This window comes from Lipotes vexillifer, unplaced genomic scaffold (genome assembly GCF_000442215.2).
Source record: "Lipotes vexillifer unplaced genomic scaffold, Lipotes_vexillifer_v1.1 scaffold811, whole genome shotgun sequence".
Taxonomy (NCBI): Eukaryota; Metazoa; Chordata; class Mammalia; order Artiodactyla; family Lipotidae; genus Lipotes; species Lipotes vexillifer.
In genome coordinates this window covers 36,508-49,516 of record NW_006775554.1, presented here as the reverse complement: position 1 = coordinate 49,516, position 13,009 = coordinate 36,508, and the positions used below count along the sequence as shown (strand labels likewise).

Below are 13,009 nucleotides of genomic sequence, written 5' to 3'. Positions count from 1 at the left end.
TAAAAGGAGAGCAGCAGGGAAACACAACCATTTTTAGTCAATACTTTGTTTTACAAGAGAAGTAGAGATCTTATCAATCAGGAGGAAAAAGCCACACCTGTTGACACTTTATTGAGCTGTTTCAACAGAACTCACCCAGTAGCTCCACAACCTACCCTTTGGTCGATGAAGCCCCTGGTCAGCAGGCCCTGCATTTTGAAAAGTGAGTCCTCATCGACAGGGCAGTGATAGCGGCCCCCAGTAAGAGAGGCCAGATCTCTCAAGAAGTTAACCGCTGTCCTGCGGGGAGGAACAGAGGGCTGGGGCCAGGCCCACCAAGGTCTCTGTGAGCCCCCAGCCCCTGGGGAAGTCACATGAGTGGGGTAAGGGGTCTTGGACCTCGAGGTCTGTGCCACTGAGACTGTGTCAGCATCACCAAGCCCACTCTCCCAGCTGGTATTTGGGTGGCAGTGGCTACTGCTGTGTGAGGTGGATTCACCGTATGAGGGTCACCCTCAAAGCACGGGGCCCCATTCCTTAACTGGACATCTATCCAGTGCCTACTATGTGTCTGGCCTGGCAGGGACACAGTGTGAACTTTACGGAGCTCACAGTTTAGACAGAGAGATTAAATATGAATGTTCTAAAGGAGCTGAATCTCTCCTGTCTAACACATGTTCTTCTTTAAAAATAACCATAGCGGGCTTCCCTGGTGGCGCAGTGGTTGAGAGTCCGCCTGCCGATGCAGGGCACAAGGGTTCGTGCCCCGGTCCGGGAAGATCCCACATGCCGCGGAGCGGCTGGGCCCGTGAGCCATGGCCGCTGAGCCTGCGCGTCCGGAGCCTGTGCTCCGCAACGGGAGAGGCCACAACAGTGAGAGGCACGCGTACCGCCAAAAAAAAAAAAAAAATCATAGCTACTTTAAACTTTTTCCCCCTAAATATTCACAAATGTGACCCCAAGGAAGACGAAATGGGAGAACACAGCGTGTGACTGTGGGAGTCGGTGCAAATCCATTTCCACGCTGGAGAAAGTCAGGATGCTGACGGATGGGCAGGGGCACAGAGGGGCTCTCTCCGGTGCAATGTCTGCCCAGGGCCTCCTAACTGCTCACACACAGGACTTGGGCCCAGGAGAGCTCAGGGTAAAACGTGAGTCCCTGGATTAGGTGAGGATGAGCCTTGCCCCTCAGACATGCGACCGTGGGGAAGGGATACAGCTCCTCACCGCCCACCTGTCTGAGCAGTTCAGGGAGACGGTGTGCACTTTCACGTCTCTCTTCTCCTTGAGTCTTCGGACTTCACTGAGGATAAGGCTGCAGCTTGTGTCTGGCTTCCCGTCCGTCAGGAGGTACAGTCCTTCCACATCAGGAAAACTGAAAGCTTTCTGAAAGAGCATGTAGGTTGTCCGGCTCAGAAGAGGGGCCAACCAGGACTCAGAAACCACTGGCCTGCTGTCCCCAAGTCTGGTTGGATCTCACCGACTTGTCATTAAGACTGAGAGCCTCCTCTTTCAGCCTATGACAGACCAGGAAGCTGCTGAGGTTTAGGAGAAAGAGCTCAGCCCACTTCCTAGCTGGTTAACCCCAAGCAAGTCACTTAACCTCTCTGGGCCTCTGTGTCTTCATCTATAAAGTGAGAACAGCGAGAATCTCATCCTCACTGTGTTGCTGGGAAGATGAAATGATTTAACAGTAAATTCTAAAGTGCTCTTTGTAAACTGCAAAGCATGGCACAATGTCAGGATAGGGGTGGTGGTATTTCTGCTTTGCCACTGGGTCAGGCTTGGTGGTGGAACTTGCCAGCAATGCTTGCAAGACTGAGGTGCTCCCGTGAGCATGCAGGTTGGTCACCCACTGCATAGCCTCGTGACAGGCTGCGTCTGTGGTCCCCACCAGTGTGTCCTGCCACGGCTGTAGGCCCTCTGCAAAGCTGAGCAGGTTAAAACTGTGGAGAGAGAGGAGGTGGGGGGCAGAGAGGAGGTGAAAGAGATTGGTTAGAACGCACCCGTCTATATTGACCTCAGGGGAAGTAACCTCCGTGAGGACTCACACCTATCCCTGAAGACCCTACAGCAAGCCCTGGGCCCCCTGTGGACCACCTGAGAATGAGAACATACACAGTGAAGATTCTGGATGCACAGAAATAGACTCAAATCCCACTTCAGCCACGTACTGGTTACGCAATCTTGGGCAAATGATTTAACCTCTCTAAGCCCTTGTTTCCTTTGCTGAAGAATGGGGATAATAATGGGATCGTTGTGCAGACTGAATGACATCACGCATGTAAAGCGCTTGGCGCAGGGAACGTGCTCTGTAAGTGTTGAGGAGGGAGTGACCTTGGCCAGGGGAGCCTCAGGAACTATCCCTTGGATCTCCTGACCCCCCGCCCACCAGCACCCCTGCCTCTTACCTGTCACAGTGCTTCCACAGCTGTTCCCAGATCAGCAGAGTGAGCTCTGTCTTCACCTGCTGCAGGTAGGGGCCCATGGATCCCGACGTGTCCAGCAGGATGCACACTTTGCTCTCCAAAATGGCACCAAAGAGTCGGCGGCTCCCTGCTCCGAAGCGGGTGGAGGCAGAGGCAGGGGAGGAGTGAGGGTGGCTCTCCTCACTGCAGCTATCAAATCCAAGGTCTTGCCACACCCGTTGCCTGAGTGATCACGGATCAGATGTGAACCCACTGGGAGATGGCCTCTGTGGTGTTGCTAGAGGGGTCATTGTCCAAGGGCAGAGCCGGTGTGTGGACTGGGCTTTGGGAGGTCAAGGTTTCAGCTGTGGCTTTGCCTGGGATGACTTGCCCAAGTGATTATAACTTCCCTGGGCTTGAGTTTCCTCATCCCTAAAGTTAAGTGATTGGGTTAAGCGGTGTCACAGTATTGTTTGGGGCTGGAAATGATGTTACAGAGTCTGTAGACTGGTTGACAGAAATCAAGTGAGCGTGCACTGTGTGCCTGGCACTGAGCAAAGTGCAGCGGAGATGAGAGAGTGTTCCTGCCCTCACGGAGCTGCCAGTCAGGCAAGGAAGACAGATGTTATACCAACAGCTACCACTCTGCTGAGGGTTATGACAAAAAGTTAAGGAGTACATACTTGGGAGAATCTGAATTTGATGGATGTGGGGTGGGGAGCAGACAAGCTATGGCTGAAGGATGAGAGGGGGTGTGTGCGGGGAGAACAGACTGTGAAAGGCTCTGAGTGGGAGAGAGGGGCATGTCATGCTTGAGGGGCAGAGAGAAAGCGGGAGAGGTTGTTAAAGGATTTGGGATTTATCCCAAGGGGAAACAGAGAGGGCCAGTGACTTGCCCAGGGTCACACAGCCTGGCAGCGAAGCCGAGATTCACATCCAGGTCCTCTGATCCACACTTTAAGGCAACCACTAACCCCAGCCCTTCTGGTGCCCCAAGGCTAAACGGAGGTAACACGGGGGAAGTCAAAGAGAAGAAGATGGCATATCCAGCATTCCCGAATCACACCTCAGACCTCACTGGAGGCAGTAGTAGAAAAAATGGAAAACTGCTGCAAAAAGGGTCCACTGGTCTCCAGGAAAAGGTGGCCTGAGCTGGCTGGACCCACTGCCCAGGAATCTTCTAGGACTCATCTGGGCTGTTCTCTGGCAATGCTCATGACAACATGAGGACATGAGGGGACTCATCCTGAGGTGTGTGGGACGTTCCGCGGGGACAGCCAGCCAGCTGGTCGAGGGGCCTCCCACCACAGAAGGCCAGCTGATCCATCTTGGGAACCAGACAGCGGAAACACCCTGCAAGCCACCGAGCCCCGCCGTTATTGCCTCCCTAACTCTGCTTTTTTTGTCCGTCTCCATCATCACTACCCTTCCCAGCTATCCTAATCTTTCCCCTGGATTCCTACTAGGTTCCCCTGATTGCGCTCCATCCCCTCAGCAATTTATACTCCACGCAGCAACCAGAGGGATTGTTGCCGATGCTAACTTCATCACTTTCCCCTTATTTAAAACCTTTTAGTGGCTTCCCATTGCTCTTAGGATAGTCTGGGCCATGGCCTCATCTCCCTGGAGTGGTGGCACCCTTTAATCTCAGCCACCCTGCTTCCTTCAGTCTTTGTACTCAGCCTCCTCCCCCGCTGAGCATCTCAGTCATGCCCTGAGAGTCTTCCCTCTCTTTCCTCAGGTGACGGCTATTCATTCTTCAGATCTCAGCTCAAATGTCACCTCCTCGGGGAAGCCCTCCGTGATCCCTCTGTGCAGGCCCCCTGTCCCTCTCTCACTGCACCATGCCTGTCTCCTCCTTACACTTGTCACCCTGCTCTTTGGGTAACAACTGTCTCCCCTAGACCATATGTTCCATGAGCTCAGGGAACCTGTGAAGTGTTTCCCCTGCCACCTCCCCAGCACGGAGAGGGAGAACAACACTTATTCATTGAATAATGAATGAGTGGCTCAGTGCAGCATCCCCTGGGTACATTCGGAGGCATTAGATGGTGTTGGGTGTGTAGCTGTATGTGAGGTGGGGGCGCGACTCGTACTACACAAGGAGCGGCTGCACGGCTGCCCTTCATACTCTCCCCGGCGGGAAGCGTGCGTTGGGAATACGCACACGACCTCGTCGCCCCGCCTCAGCCTCTGACCTGACAGCTGCACCCGAGCTTGTTGCCCGCTCCAGAGGCTTTGGAAAGCAGCAGTCAGCCCAAGGACTGTTTATACCAGGTTCTACTGCAGAGGACTGGACCTAATGAATTTGTGCAGGTGCCTGAGTGGCCCACCCTGGGATCCTTCCTCTATCATCCCAGGAAGCCTCCAGGCCCCAAAGCCTGAACTCAGCCTCCGGTTCAGTCCTAGCTGTCTGCCGGGCCTTTTGAACTTGATGCTTCAGACCATCTCCTAATGCCCAGCCCAGCCTCCTCTGGCATGTGAGCCTGGCTCTCCTCAGCCAGCCCTGTCGTTCGCTGGTGCTCTCTGTAAAGAAGAACAGGGGCATCTTCTCTGTCCGGAGCCCCTCCCATCTCTACCTTCATGGACTGGTTCTGTGGGGCCCAATCAATACTAAATTGAGGCTCCTGAGGGGCAGCAGCCCTTCAGTCACACACAGGAGGCAAGGTGTGGGAGACGAGCTGGCAGAGCGGCCTGACCGGGCCTGGGTCTCCCTGCTGCTCTGGCTCGTGCTCCACCGCCCTGTCATCCAGCACCTTGCCTGACCTCTGAACCCAGAAGTCATGTTGCCCCTGGGTGACAGTCTGTGAGTGCCTAGCCTGGGAAGGACTGACCCTGGGGTCCCTGGGGTTGCCCTCCCGCTGCCCATCCCGCTCGTCCGCCCTCCAGGATAGCAGGCAGGCTCACCAGACAGCAGCCACTGCAGCCTTTGGACATAGCACCGCATCACCTTCTCCAGGTGTGTGATGTACGCTTCGATTTCCCTGGGTGTACACTGAATGTGTCTCACCGTCCCCTGGATTAAGTCAAACAAAGGAAAATTCCACCCGCCCCAACCCTGTCAGCTATTTCTTCACCTCCCCATTACCCCCTAGAATAGTTTAGTCTACCGTGGTTCACAATTTTCAAAACACTGTTAAGCATACGTTTTTGTCTGTTTGTTTAAAAGCTTTTTTCTTTTATTGAACTACCAAATGCACAGTTCTCAGAAGGTGTGTGGGAATTGGGGTGATGATTTTTGTGGCAGATGTGGTCACTGTAATAAGAAAAAAACATAGTATCTCTAAATTTTAAATAGAAAACCCTTAATGGTAGGATGGGAGGTCGATACATTTCAAACTAAAAGGTGACCTCCGATGGAGGAGGGGGGCAGCATGATTAAACTCCCATAAAATTTTTCTGGTGGATAATTTTGAATTTGGTGGCTATTTTTAGCTTTATAGCTGACAATGTCATATCAAGGGGCAAGGAGAGAAAATGGGGTCTCTTTTTTAAAAGCACGATTAGATTTTCATTTTCTACTAAATTTACCTGTTGCAGTGTCAAAGCAATAAAAAAAATTACCTCAAAACTAGAAAATAAGAGAACCCCCTCACCTCCTGCCATAACCGCTGTTCCCGGCCATCCTGATGGGACCATCGTCAGTATCAGGGTACAGAATTCTTATTAGTGAGGATTCCAGCCACTGCCCCGCATTCTCGGCAGCTGTTTCTAATTCTCACTCCATTGAGCCCCTCTAACCCTAGAGCATGGTCTCAAGCACTCTGAGGGGCTGACTTTTCTTCCAACAGGATTCTGCAGCTCCTATTCCTTGAGGGCAACCTCCCTTTGTGGGGTGGGGTTCTTAGAAGCAGGAATTGAAGCCAGGGGCATACATTCATGTGGAGTTTTCCCCAACACACTCAGCCATTTGTGCCTGAAAAGAGACAGGAGCTGGGAGAAAAAAAAACCAACACCAATCTTGACTTACGTTGATCTCTATGCTGGGGAAGATACTGCAGTATTTGGCTGACGCCGACGTCTGTATTGACTTTTGATGAGTGCAGTTGGGACCGAGGTATCTGGAGATCTCCATCTTCAGTTTTTTTAGTCCATAATTTGCTACCCACTTTGGAATAAAGGAAAGAACTATTATCTTGGGTAATTCAGGCTTAATGGAATGATTGACTCATCTTTTAAAACCTAATGTTTGAAATCTGTCTTGTATTTGAAATGTGGGGTTCCCAGGTCCTCACTGAGCCTCCATCACATTCAGATTCCTGCCCCTGTGCTGGGAAGAGATGCACAAGAAATACGGGGAAAAGGGAACAAAATTTCTTGAGCACTTACTACTCCCTAGTCTGGTGGATACTGTTGCCTCCCCAATTTCCATTTCAACCCTCTCCCATGAAATTTGAATGGAAACCCTGATTGTTCTAAAGTTTAGACTCTAAACCAATGAGGATAGTCTCAGGCTCCTTGTCACAATGAGAGATACAAGAATGGCTCGGTTTAAAGCAATCAGAGCATGGTATCCAGGGTCAGAACCAAGCTCAGACTTTTATTGACCGGTTGTGGGAAGAAAAGATGATCTATCTTCTGGATCTGTACAAGAAGGGGGATTTCTGCTGCTTGCATCCAAAAGGATCTGAGGCCACTAAGTACTTTACACAAAATATACTTCAATTAATCGGCAATCCCATTAGGTACAATTGTTTTCATTTTATAAAGGAAGACATTGAGACTGAGTGACTTGCCCAAGGTCACCCAGCTAGGAAGTGGCAGACCCAGGTTCCCACGTAGTTCTATTGAGTCCTTAGCCTGACACTTTAAACAGTCATTCTAAGCAGGTTTGGCCTCAATTCCAAGTGTACCCACCCTCTTAGAAATAATGGTTGGTGGAAGGAATTATTGCGTGGGGGCATGTGCTGGTGCAGACAGCATAATACCTCTAGGCTGGAGCAGACTGTATCCTTTCTGGGCAGCTCAATAGAAGAGCCAGTCCTTCTTAGGCCTCTTCCTTGAGGGTACTTCCTGTACAGGAAGCCTGGGAGAAACAGAGCAGGGTTACTTTGTGTGCAATTCTCTTACCCTAGCCTCCCTTTTCCATGTCAATTTCTCTGTCAATCAAGTCAGCTGTAACATTCCTTAGGTGCAATTTGCTGAGAGGTAGGAGGGAGGCTGTTGTGCTGATCCGGGGAAGCATGCTGGGATCTTCCTTCTCTACATGTCAATGGGTTGCTACCGGGACCTGTGCCATTTCACAGCAATCAATCCGGCTGGCCTGGGAGGCTCATCTCCACTCCCTTCCCATCAGTCTGAGGACACTGCCCCTCATGCACAGAGCAGGAGCGCCGTGCCCAGGGACCTGGGGAGATGCCGGCATCAATTCTTCCCACTCTCCTGCCTGTGTCAAGACTTTGCAAGCTCATTTCCCTGGGCTGGGAGATGTGAGTGGTTTGAGGATAGGCCTGCTTGGGGTGCACTGCTGCCCATGTCCCGGGACTGCGGGAGATTTCTCCTTTCCTTGGGGACTGATCACCTTCCAGGTCCCACGGGGAAAGGGGGCTGTCCAGACATCTGTGCAGCCTCCGACTTACCCACATTATTCCCGGTCTCTGTATAGAACAGCGAGAGAGAGGTCTCTGCGTCCCTTGATTTGGTCTTCCTCCTCCGATCTGCAGTCCCTTCTTTCACTGGCTGGGCTGTAGCTAGAGGACATTTGGCCTGTCAGCTGAAGCAGCCTTGAGGGTTTATGTGGTGAAGCTGTAAAGCTTGGCTTAGAGACTAGTCAACTTCAGCTATGCTCTGCCCTTGAAATGGGGCTCCCGGGTGGATCTGAGGTCCTTTGGGACTACCCGGGTCCTCTGGCCTCCCCTGGATCAGTAAAGCCAGAGCTGCTGATATATACCAGGCGTGGTGTGAAGTGCTTCCCGTAGCCTGTCTTGTTTTATCCTCATAGTACCCCAGCTTACAGATGAGGTAAGTGGGACTCAGGGTCAGTAAGAAGCAGAGTAAAGATTCCATCCAGATCTTGCTGACTCCAGAACTCTGCTCTGAGCTGCTCTGCTATGTGTCTGACATTAGAAGACACATGCTCTTAGGTTCTATGAGCTGAGTACTTTCATAAAAATACTGGTGCCCTGTCATGACCGGCTGACACTGGACATTCTCCTTAGCCCCTCTGAGCCTGAATTTCTTCATCAGTAAAATGGAGGAACTAATAGATTCCCTGCCATACAGGATGGATTGTTATAAGCTTTAAATGGGACAATCTTAGCAGAAGGGCTGGCACATGATTGCTGATCACTTTAGTTACTGTCATCACGAATCCATGCCTCAGCCGTGCTTGTCCACCCCTCCACCCCCGGGGCCGTGCCTTACCTGGGGGGACGCCCGCTTTGCCACTGAGTGGACTCCATAGCAGAGCTTTCAAGGGGGCACTCTTCTCTCTGTCAGGGTCATTTTTAATGCTCTAGAAAACAGCAGTCTTTTCCATCAGAGGTCTGTTCTCTATGGGGGGCAGTACCCCAGTCATCCCAGCCTCAATCTGTCAAGTAGGAACCTTTGCATGGCGAGGCCTCAGGAAGCAGACTTCTCACATGCTCGCCCCATCTCCTGTTGCACATTCGGAGAGGACTCGGGTTTGAGGTGAAAAGGGTGTGTGTGTGTGAGTGTGTGTGAGTGTGTGAGTGTGTGACTGTGTGTGCATGTGCGTGTGAGTGCACGTGTGTGAAAGTGGGTGTGCATTGTGTGTGCGTGAGTGCATGTGTGTGTGCGTGCATGTGTGTGTATGTGTGTGAGCGTGTCCGTGGGTGTGTGTTATGTGGGAGTGTGTGCATGAGTGTGTGAGTGTGAGAGTGCACGTGCGTGTGTGAAAGTGCATGTGTGCGTGGGAGTGTGAGAGCGTGCATCCGTGTGTGAGAGAATGCGTGCATGTGTGTGTGTGTGTGTGAGTGTGAGTGTGTGTGTTATGAGAGAGGGCCTGCTAGAACAACTGTGGGGATTTGCCTGAACTTTCTTCACCAGTTACCTGCCCCTCTTCCTACTGGACTGGGATTTCTGGGCCTCCAGCATGACAAGCAACCACTCAGATAACTTGCATGCCCTATTGGGCACCTCGGTTTTAAGGAAGGGGTTCCTTCATTACCGGGTACAACCGGAACGTGGTGATGGTTAAACAAAGGCACCCAGGGCCTGGACCAGCAGAGGAGACCTCTGGGTGGCGGCTGTGAAAAACGCCCAGAGCTGCCATCCCAGAGAGCCACCCACCAGCAACCCAGCTTCCCACACCTGCATTTCAGGAGGACTGCCAGAGGCCCTGGTGCGGCCCAAGTCCCCTTGTAACCGAGCCAGTTTGGGAACCACTGAAGGCCCAAGGCAGACTCCGAGACCGCGGGGTTTCACCTCAGAATCTGGGAAGACGGGAAGGCGTGATGTCTCTGGGCTGGCGCCCAAAACCTGGTGGAGTTCTGTACACGAGGGCAGTGCCCATGGGAACAGAACCGCTCGGAAGTGCTGACTGCAGGAAGGGAGTTAGCTGCACACGTTTTGGGTGGATTTCTTCATTCTGAAAGTGTGCTGTGTTCACAAGGGCCTGTCAGTTGGTGAAATGCTGAAGCGCTCGCAGATCTCACTGCCCTTCTGCTCACTAGTGCTGTGGAGTCTGGGGTCTCCCCGCAGACACACCTCTAGAGGTCCCTTCTGATTGCCGAGGTGGGTATTTTATGCGGGACAGATTTGACAGGCTGTGAACGGGGATCAGCCCCGGGCAGGCCCAGGTCACCCTCAGGCTCCTATCAGGTCCCCAAAAGCCTCGGGCAGCAGCAGAAAGGACCCATTAGACGCCCCAAGCCCCTAATTCCTTTGCCCCGAGAGACCCTCCCGGACAAGCCCTCTTGCCTTACAACCAGCACGTGTAACGGAGGGTGCCGAGTCCATGGAGCCCTTGGAACCGCAAAGGTGGGACAGCCAGGCAGAGCCAAAGGTGGGGTGGAGGGGTGGCCAGAGCTGAGAAGCAGTCCCCCCGGGGGTCCCCTCCCCCTGGAGGCCAGGACACTGACCACTGAGGACCCTGCTCCCACCTCTGCTGGCCCTGGGGTCTGGGGGCCTGTCCCAGGCCACTTCAAGATCTAGGAAAGACCAGGAGACAAGGCAGAAACAAAATCCCCTGTGTGTTATTAGGGAGGGGAGTCAAACCGTTCTGGCCACAGAGGGTGCTCTGGGCTTGGAGGGACAGAACTTCCCGGGCTGACTTCTCAGCTTGAGCATCTTCGGCTTTTCTCTCAGGAGGGCTGCACTTTCCTGTTCCTTTCCAGACTGGTTCTTCAGAGAGGACACGAGTAACGCACACTGCAGGGGGATTGGGAGCGTCAGCACCACCCGAGCCAGCGTGTCTCCATGCAGGGCACTGGCGCGCGCGCACGCACACACACACACACACACACACACACACACACACACACACACACAGAGCGGGAGGCGCTGGGGCCACTGGGGCCCCTGTACTCCTCTTTCTGTCCCTAGAGTGCTTCCTGGGGCCAAGAGCACTGTGGATCAGGCCTATTAATAATAAGTACCATTGGACTTCCCTGGTGGCGCAGTGGTTGGGAGTCTGCCTGCCAATTCAGGGGACACGGGTTCGAGCCCTGGTCCGGGAAGATCCCACATGCCATGGAGCAACTGGGCCCGTGCGCCACAGCTGCTGAGCCTGAGGGCCACAACTGCTGAGCCCACGGGCCACAACTGCTGAGCCCGTGGGCCACAACTGCTGAGGCCCGCGTGCCTGGAGCCCGTGCTCTGCAACAAGAGAAGCCACTGCAATGAGAAGCCCGCGCACCGCAACGGAGAGTAGATCCCCCACTCGCTGCAACTAGAGAGCGCCCGCGTGCAGCAGTGAAGACCCAATGCAGCCAAAAAAAAAAATAATAATAATAATAATAGTAAGTACCATGTATGGAGGGCCTGGGATGCATCAGGCACCGGGCTAGTTACTGCCTGGGGGTCTCAAACCTCCTTGCCAACAAGACATGCAACTACACTGGCAAGGCAGGTGCTATCTTATCCCCATTTTACAGGTAAGGAAACCAAAGCTTATGAATTTAAAGGACTTGTCCAAGGCCATACTGTGAGTAAGCAGAGGATCTTCCATTCAGTCCCAGGCAGGTCTTGTTCCAAAGCCAGTGTTCTCTCCATATGTGGACCCAGCAGCCACATATGGTGGTCAGCTCACCAGGTACCCAGGGCTGACCCTGGCTGCTGGCAGAATAGTGGTGTGATACTTTCTTCCTTTGCCTATTATATTTCTCAACTGCCTGCAAGATTCTTCAATAATTATTCTCAATCAAGGCACTAGAAGACACCGCTCAAACGTAACTAACATCATAAGAAGGGTGGATTAAACCATTAGTGCCCATTAACACCTTGTGGATGAGTTTATCAGAAGAGGGAGCAGGACTAACGTGCACCTGAGAAGCAGTTTAATAAAGCAGCAAAGAGGGGCCCTTTCTGGGGGGACAGCTCAGGCACATCTAGGGGAGCTGCAGGTTTGCCAGTCTATGGCCCTGCCCTCCCAAGAGCTCACCATGTAGTGGGGGAGACGGGCAGTCCTGACAATGGTCGTATTTGAAATGTGAGTCACGTCCACCTACGTGTTCTCTGTCCATCCTCATGGCTTGAACTGCCCCACACCTCTATGTCCAGGCCTCAGCTTTATCCACCTGCCTGAAGGATGCCCCCACTTGTTATCTCACAGGCCCCTCAAACTCACCTTTGTTCTAGGCCCACCCTCCCTGAATCCCCACCTGTTTTCTCTCTCTGGGTCAATGGCACCACTGTCTACCAGGTCCTGCCGCAAGGAACTTGGGAGTCATCCTGGGATTTCTTCTTCCTCACCCCATTCATTCAACCAGCCACAAGTTTGGTCAATTCTTCCTTAAAGACATGTTCTCATATTTGTTCCCTTATTTCCATTCTCATTGCTCCCGATGCGATCTGGTCCCGCTCTCATCTCACCTTGAACTGCTCAACTCCCTCTCTGAGGAGGTAACATTTTACTGAAACTTGAATCATAAGGAGCAATCCATGGATGACCTGGGAGGGGAACAGTTGGTGAAGGAAGTGGCAGGTACAAAGGCCTTGAGTTTAGGAATGAGATTGATGTGTTCAAGAAGGTACGGGCCAGGATGTAGAGCACACGGACCTGAAACCAGTGACTTACAGGACACTCTCACATTTCATTGGAAGCCTCTGGTGTCTGTGGATCAGCACAAAGGTGGAAAGCTGATGTGGGATGAGTCGTGTCCCCCAAAAAGGCATGTTGAAGTTCCCCTGTACCCATAAACATGACCTTACTTGGAAACAGGGCCTTTGTAGATGTAATTAAGATGTAAGTTAATGAGGTTGTAGTGGGAGGGTGGGCCATTAATCCAATACAATTGGTGTCCTTATAAGAGGAGAAGAGACACACACACACACACAGAGGGAGGAAAGCCATGTGCAGATGGAAGCAGAGATTGGGGTTCTGCTGCCACAAGCCAAGGAAAGGCAAGGATTGCTGGTGCCAAGGACTCCCTCCTTGACCAAACTTCAGTCATGTTCCTCTGAGCACGCTTCTTGACTGGGCTTTGACTTTGGCCTGCTGA

General features: G+C 52.5%; 1 protein-coding gene across 1 annotated transcript in view; it reads right to left on the bottom strand.

Moving 5' to 3' along the window:
• Positions 1–13,009, bottom strand: part of VWA3A (von Willebrand factor A domain containing 3A) — a gene marked incomplete at its 5' end in the record, with an annotated part of 44,288 nt that overhangs the window by 1,622 nt on the left and 29,657 nt on the right. The window contains 10 exons of the mRNA XM_007450005.1: positions 156–279; positions 1,214–1,365; positions 1,781–1,925; positions 2,391–2,535; positions 5,295–5,403; positions 6,358–6,495; positions 7,316–7,413; positions 7,967–8,077; positions 8,751–8,841; positions 10,566–10,718. Coding sequence (XP_007450067.1) covers positions 156–279; positions 1,214–1,365; positions 1,781–1,925; positions 2,391–2,535; positions 5,295–5,403; positions 6,358–6,495; positions 7,316–7,413; positions 7,967–8,077; positions 8,751–8,841; positions 10,566–10,718 — 1,266 coding nt within the window. The remainder of the gene's footprint in view (positions 1–155; positions 280–1,213; positions 1,366–1,780; positions 1,926–2,390; positions 2,536–5,294; positions 5,404–6,357; positions 6,496–7,315; positions 7,414–7,966; positions 8,078–8,750; positions 8,842–10,565; positions 10,719–13,009) is intronic.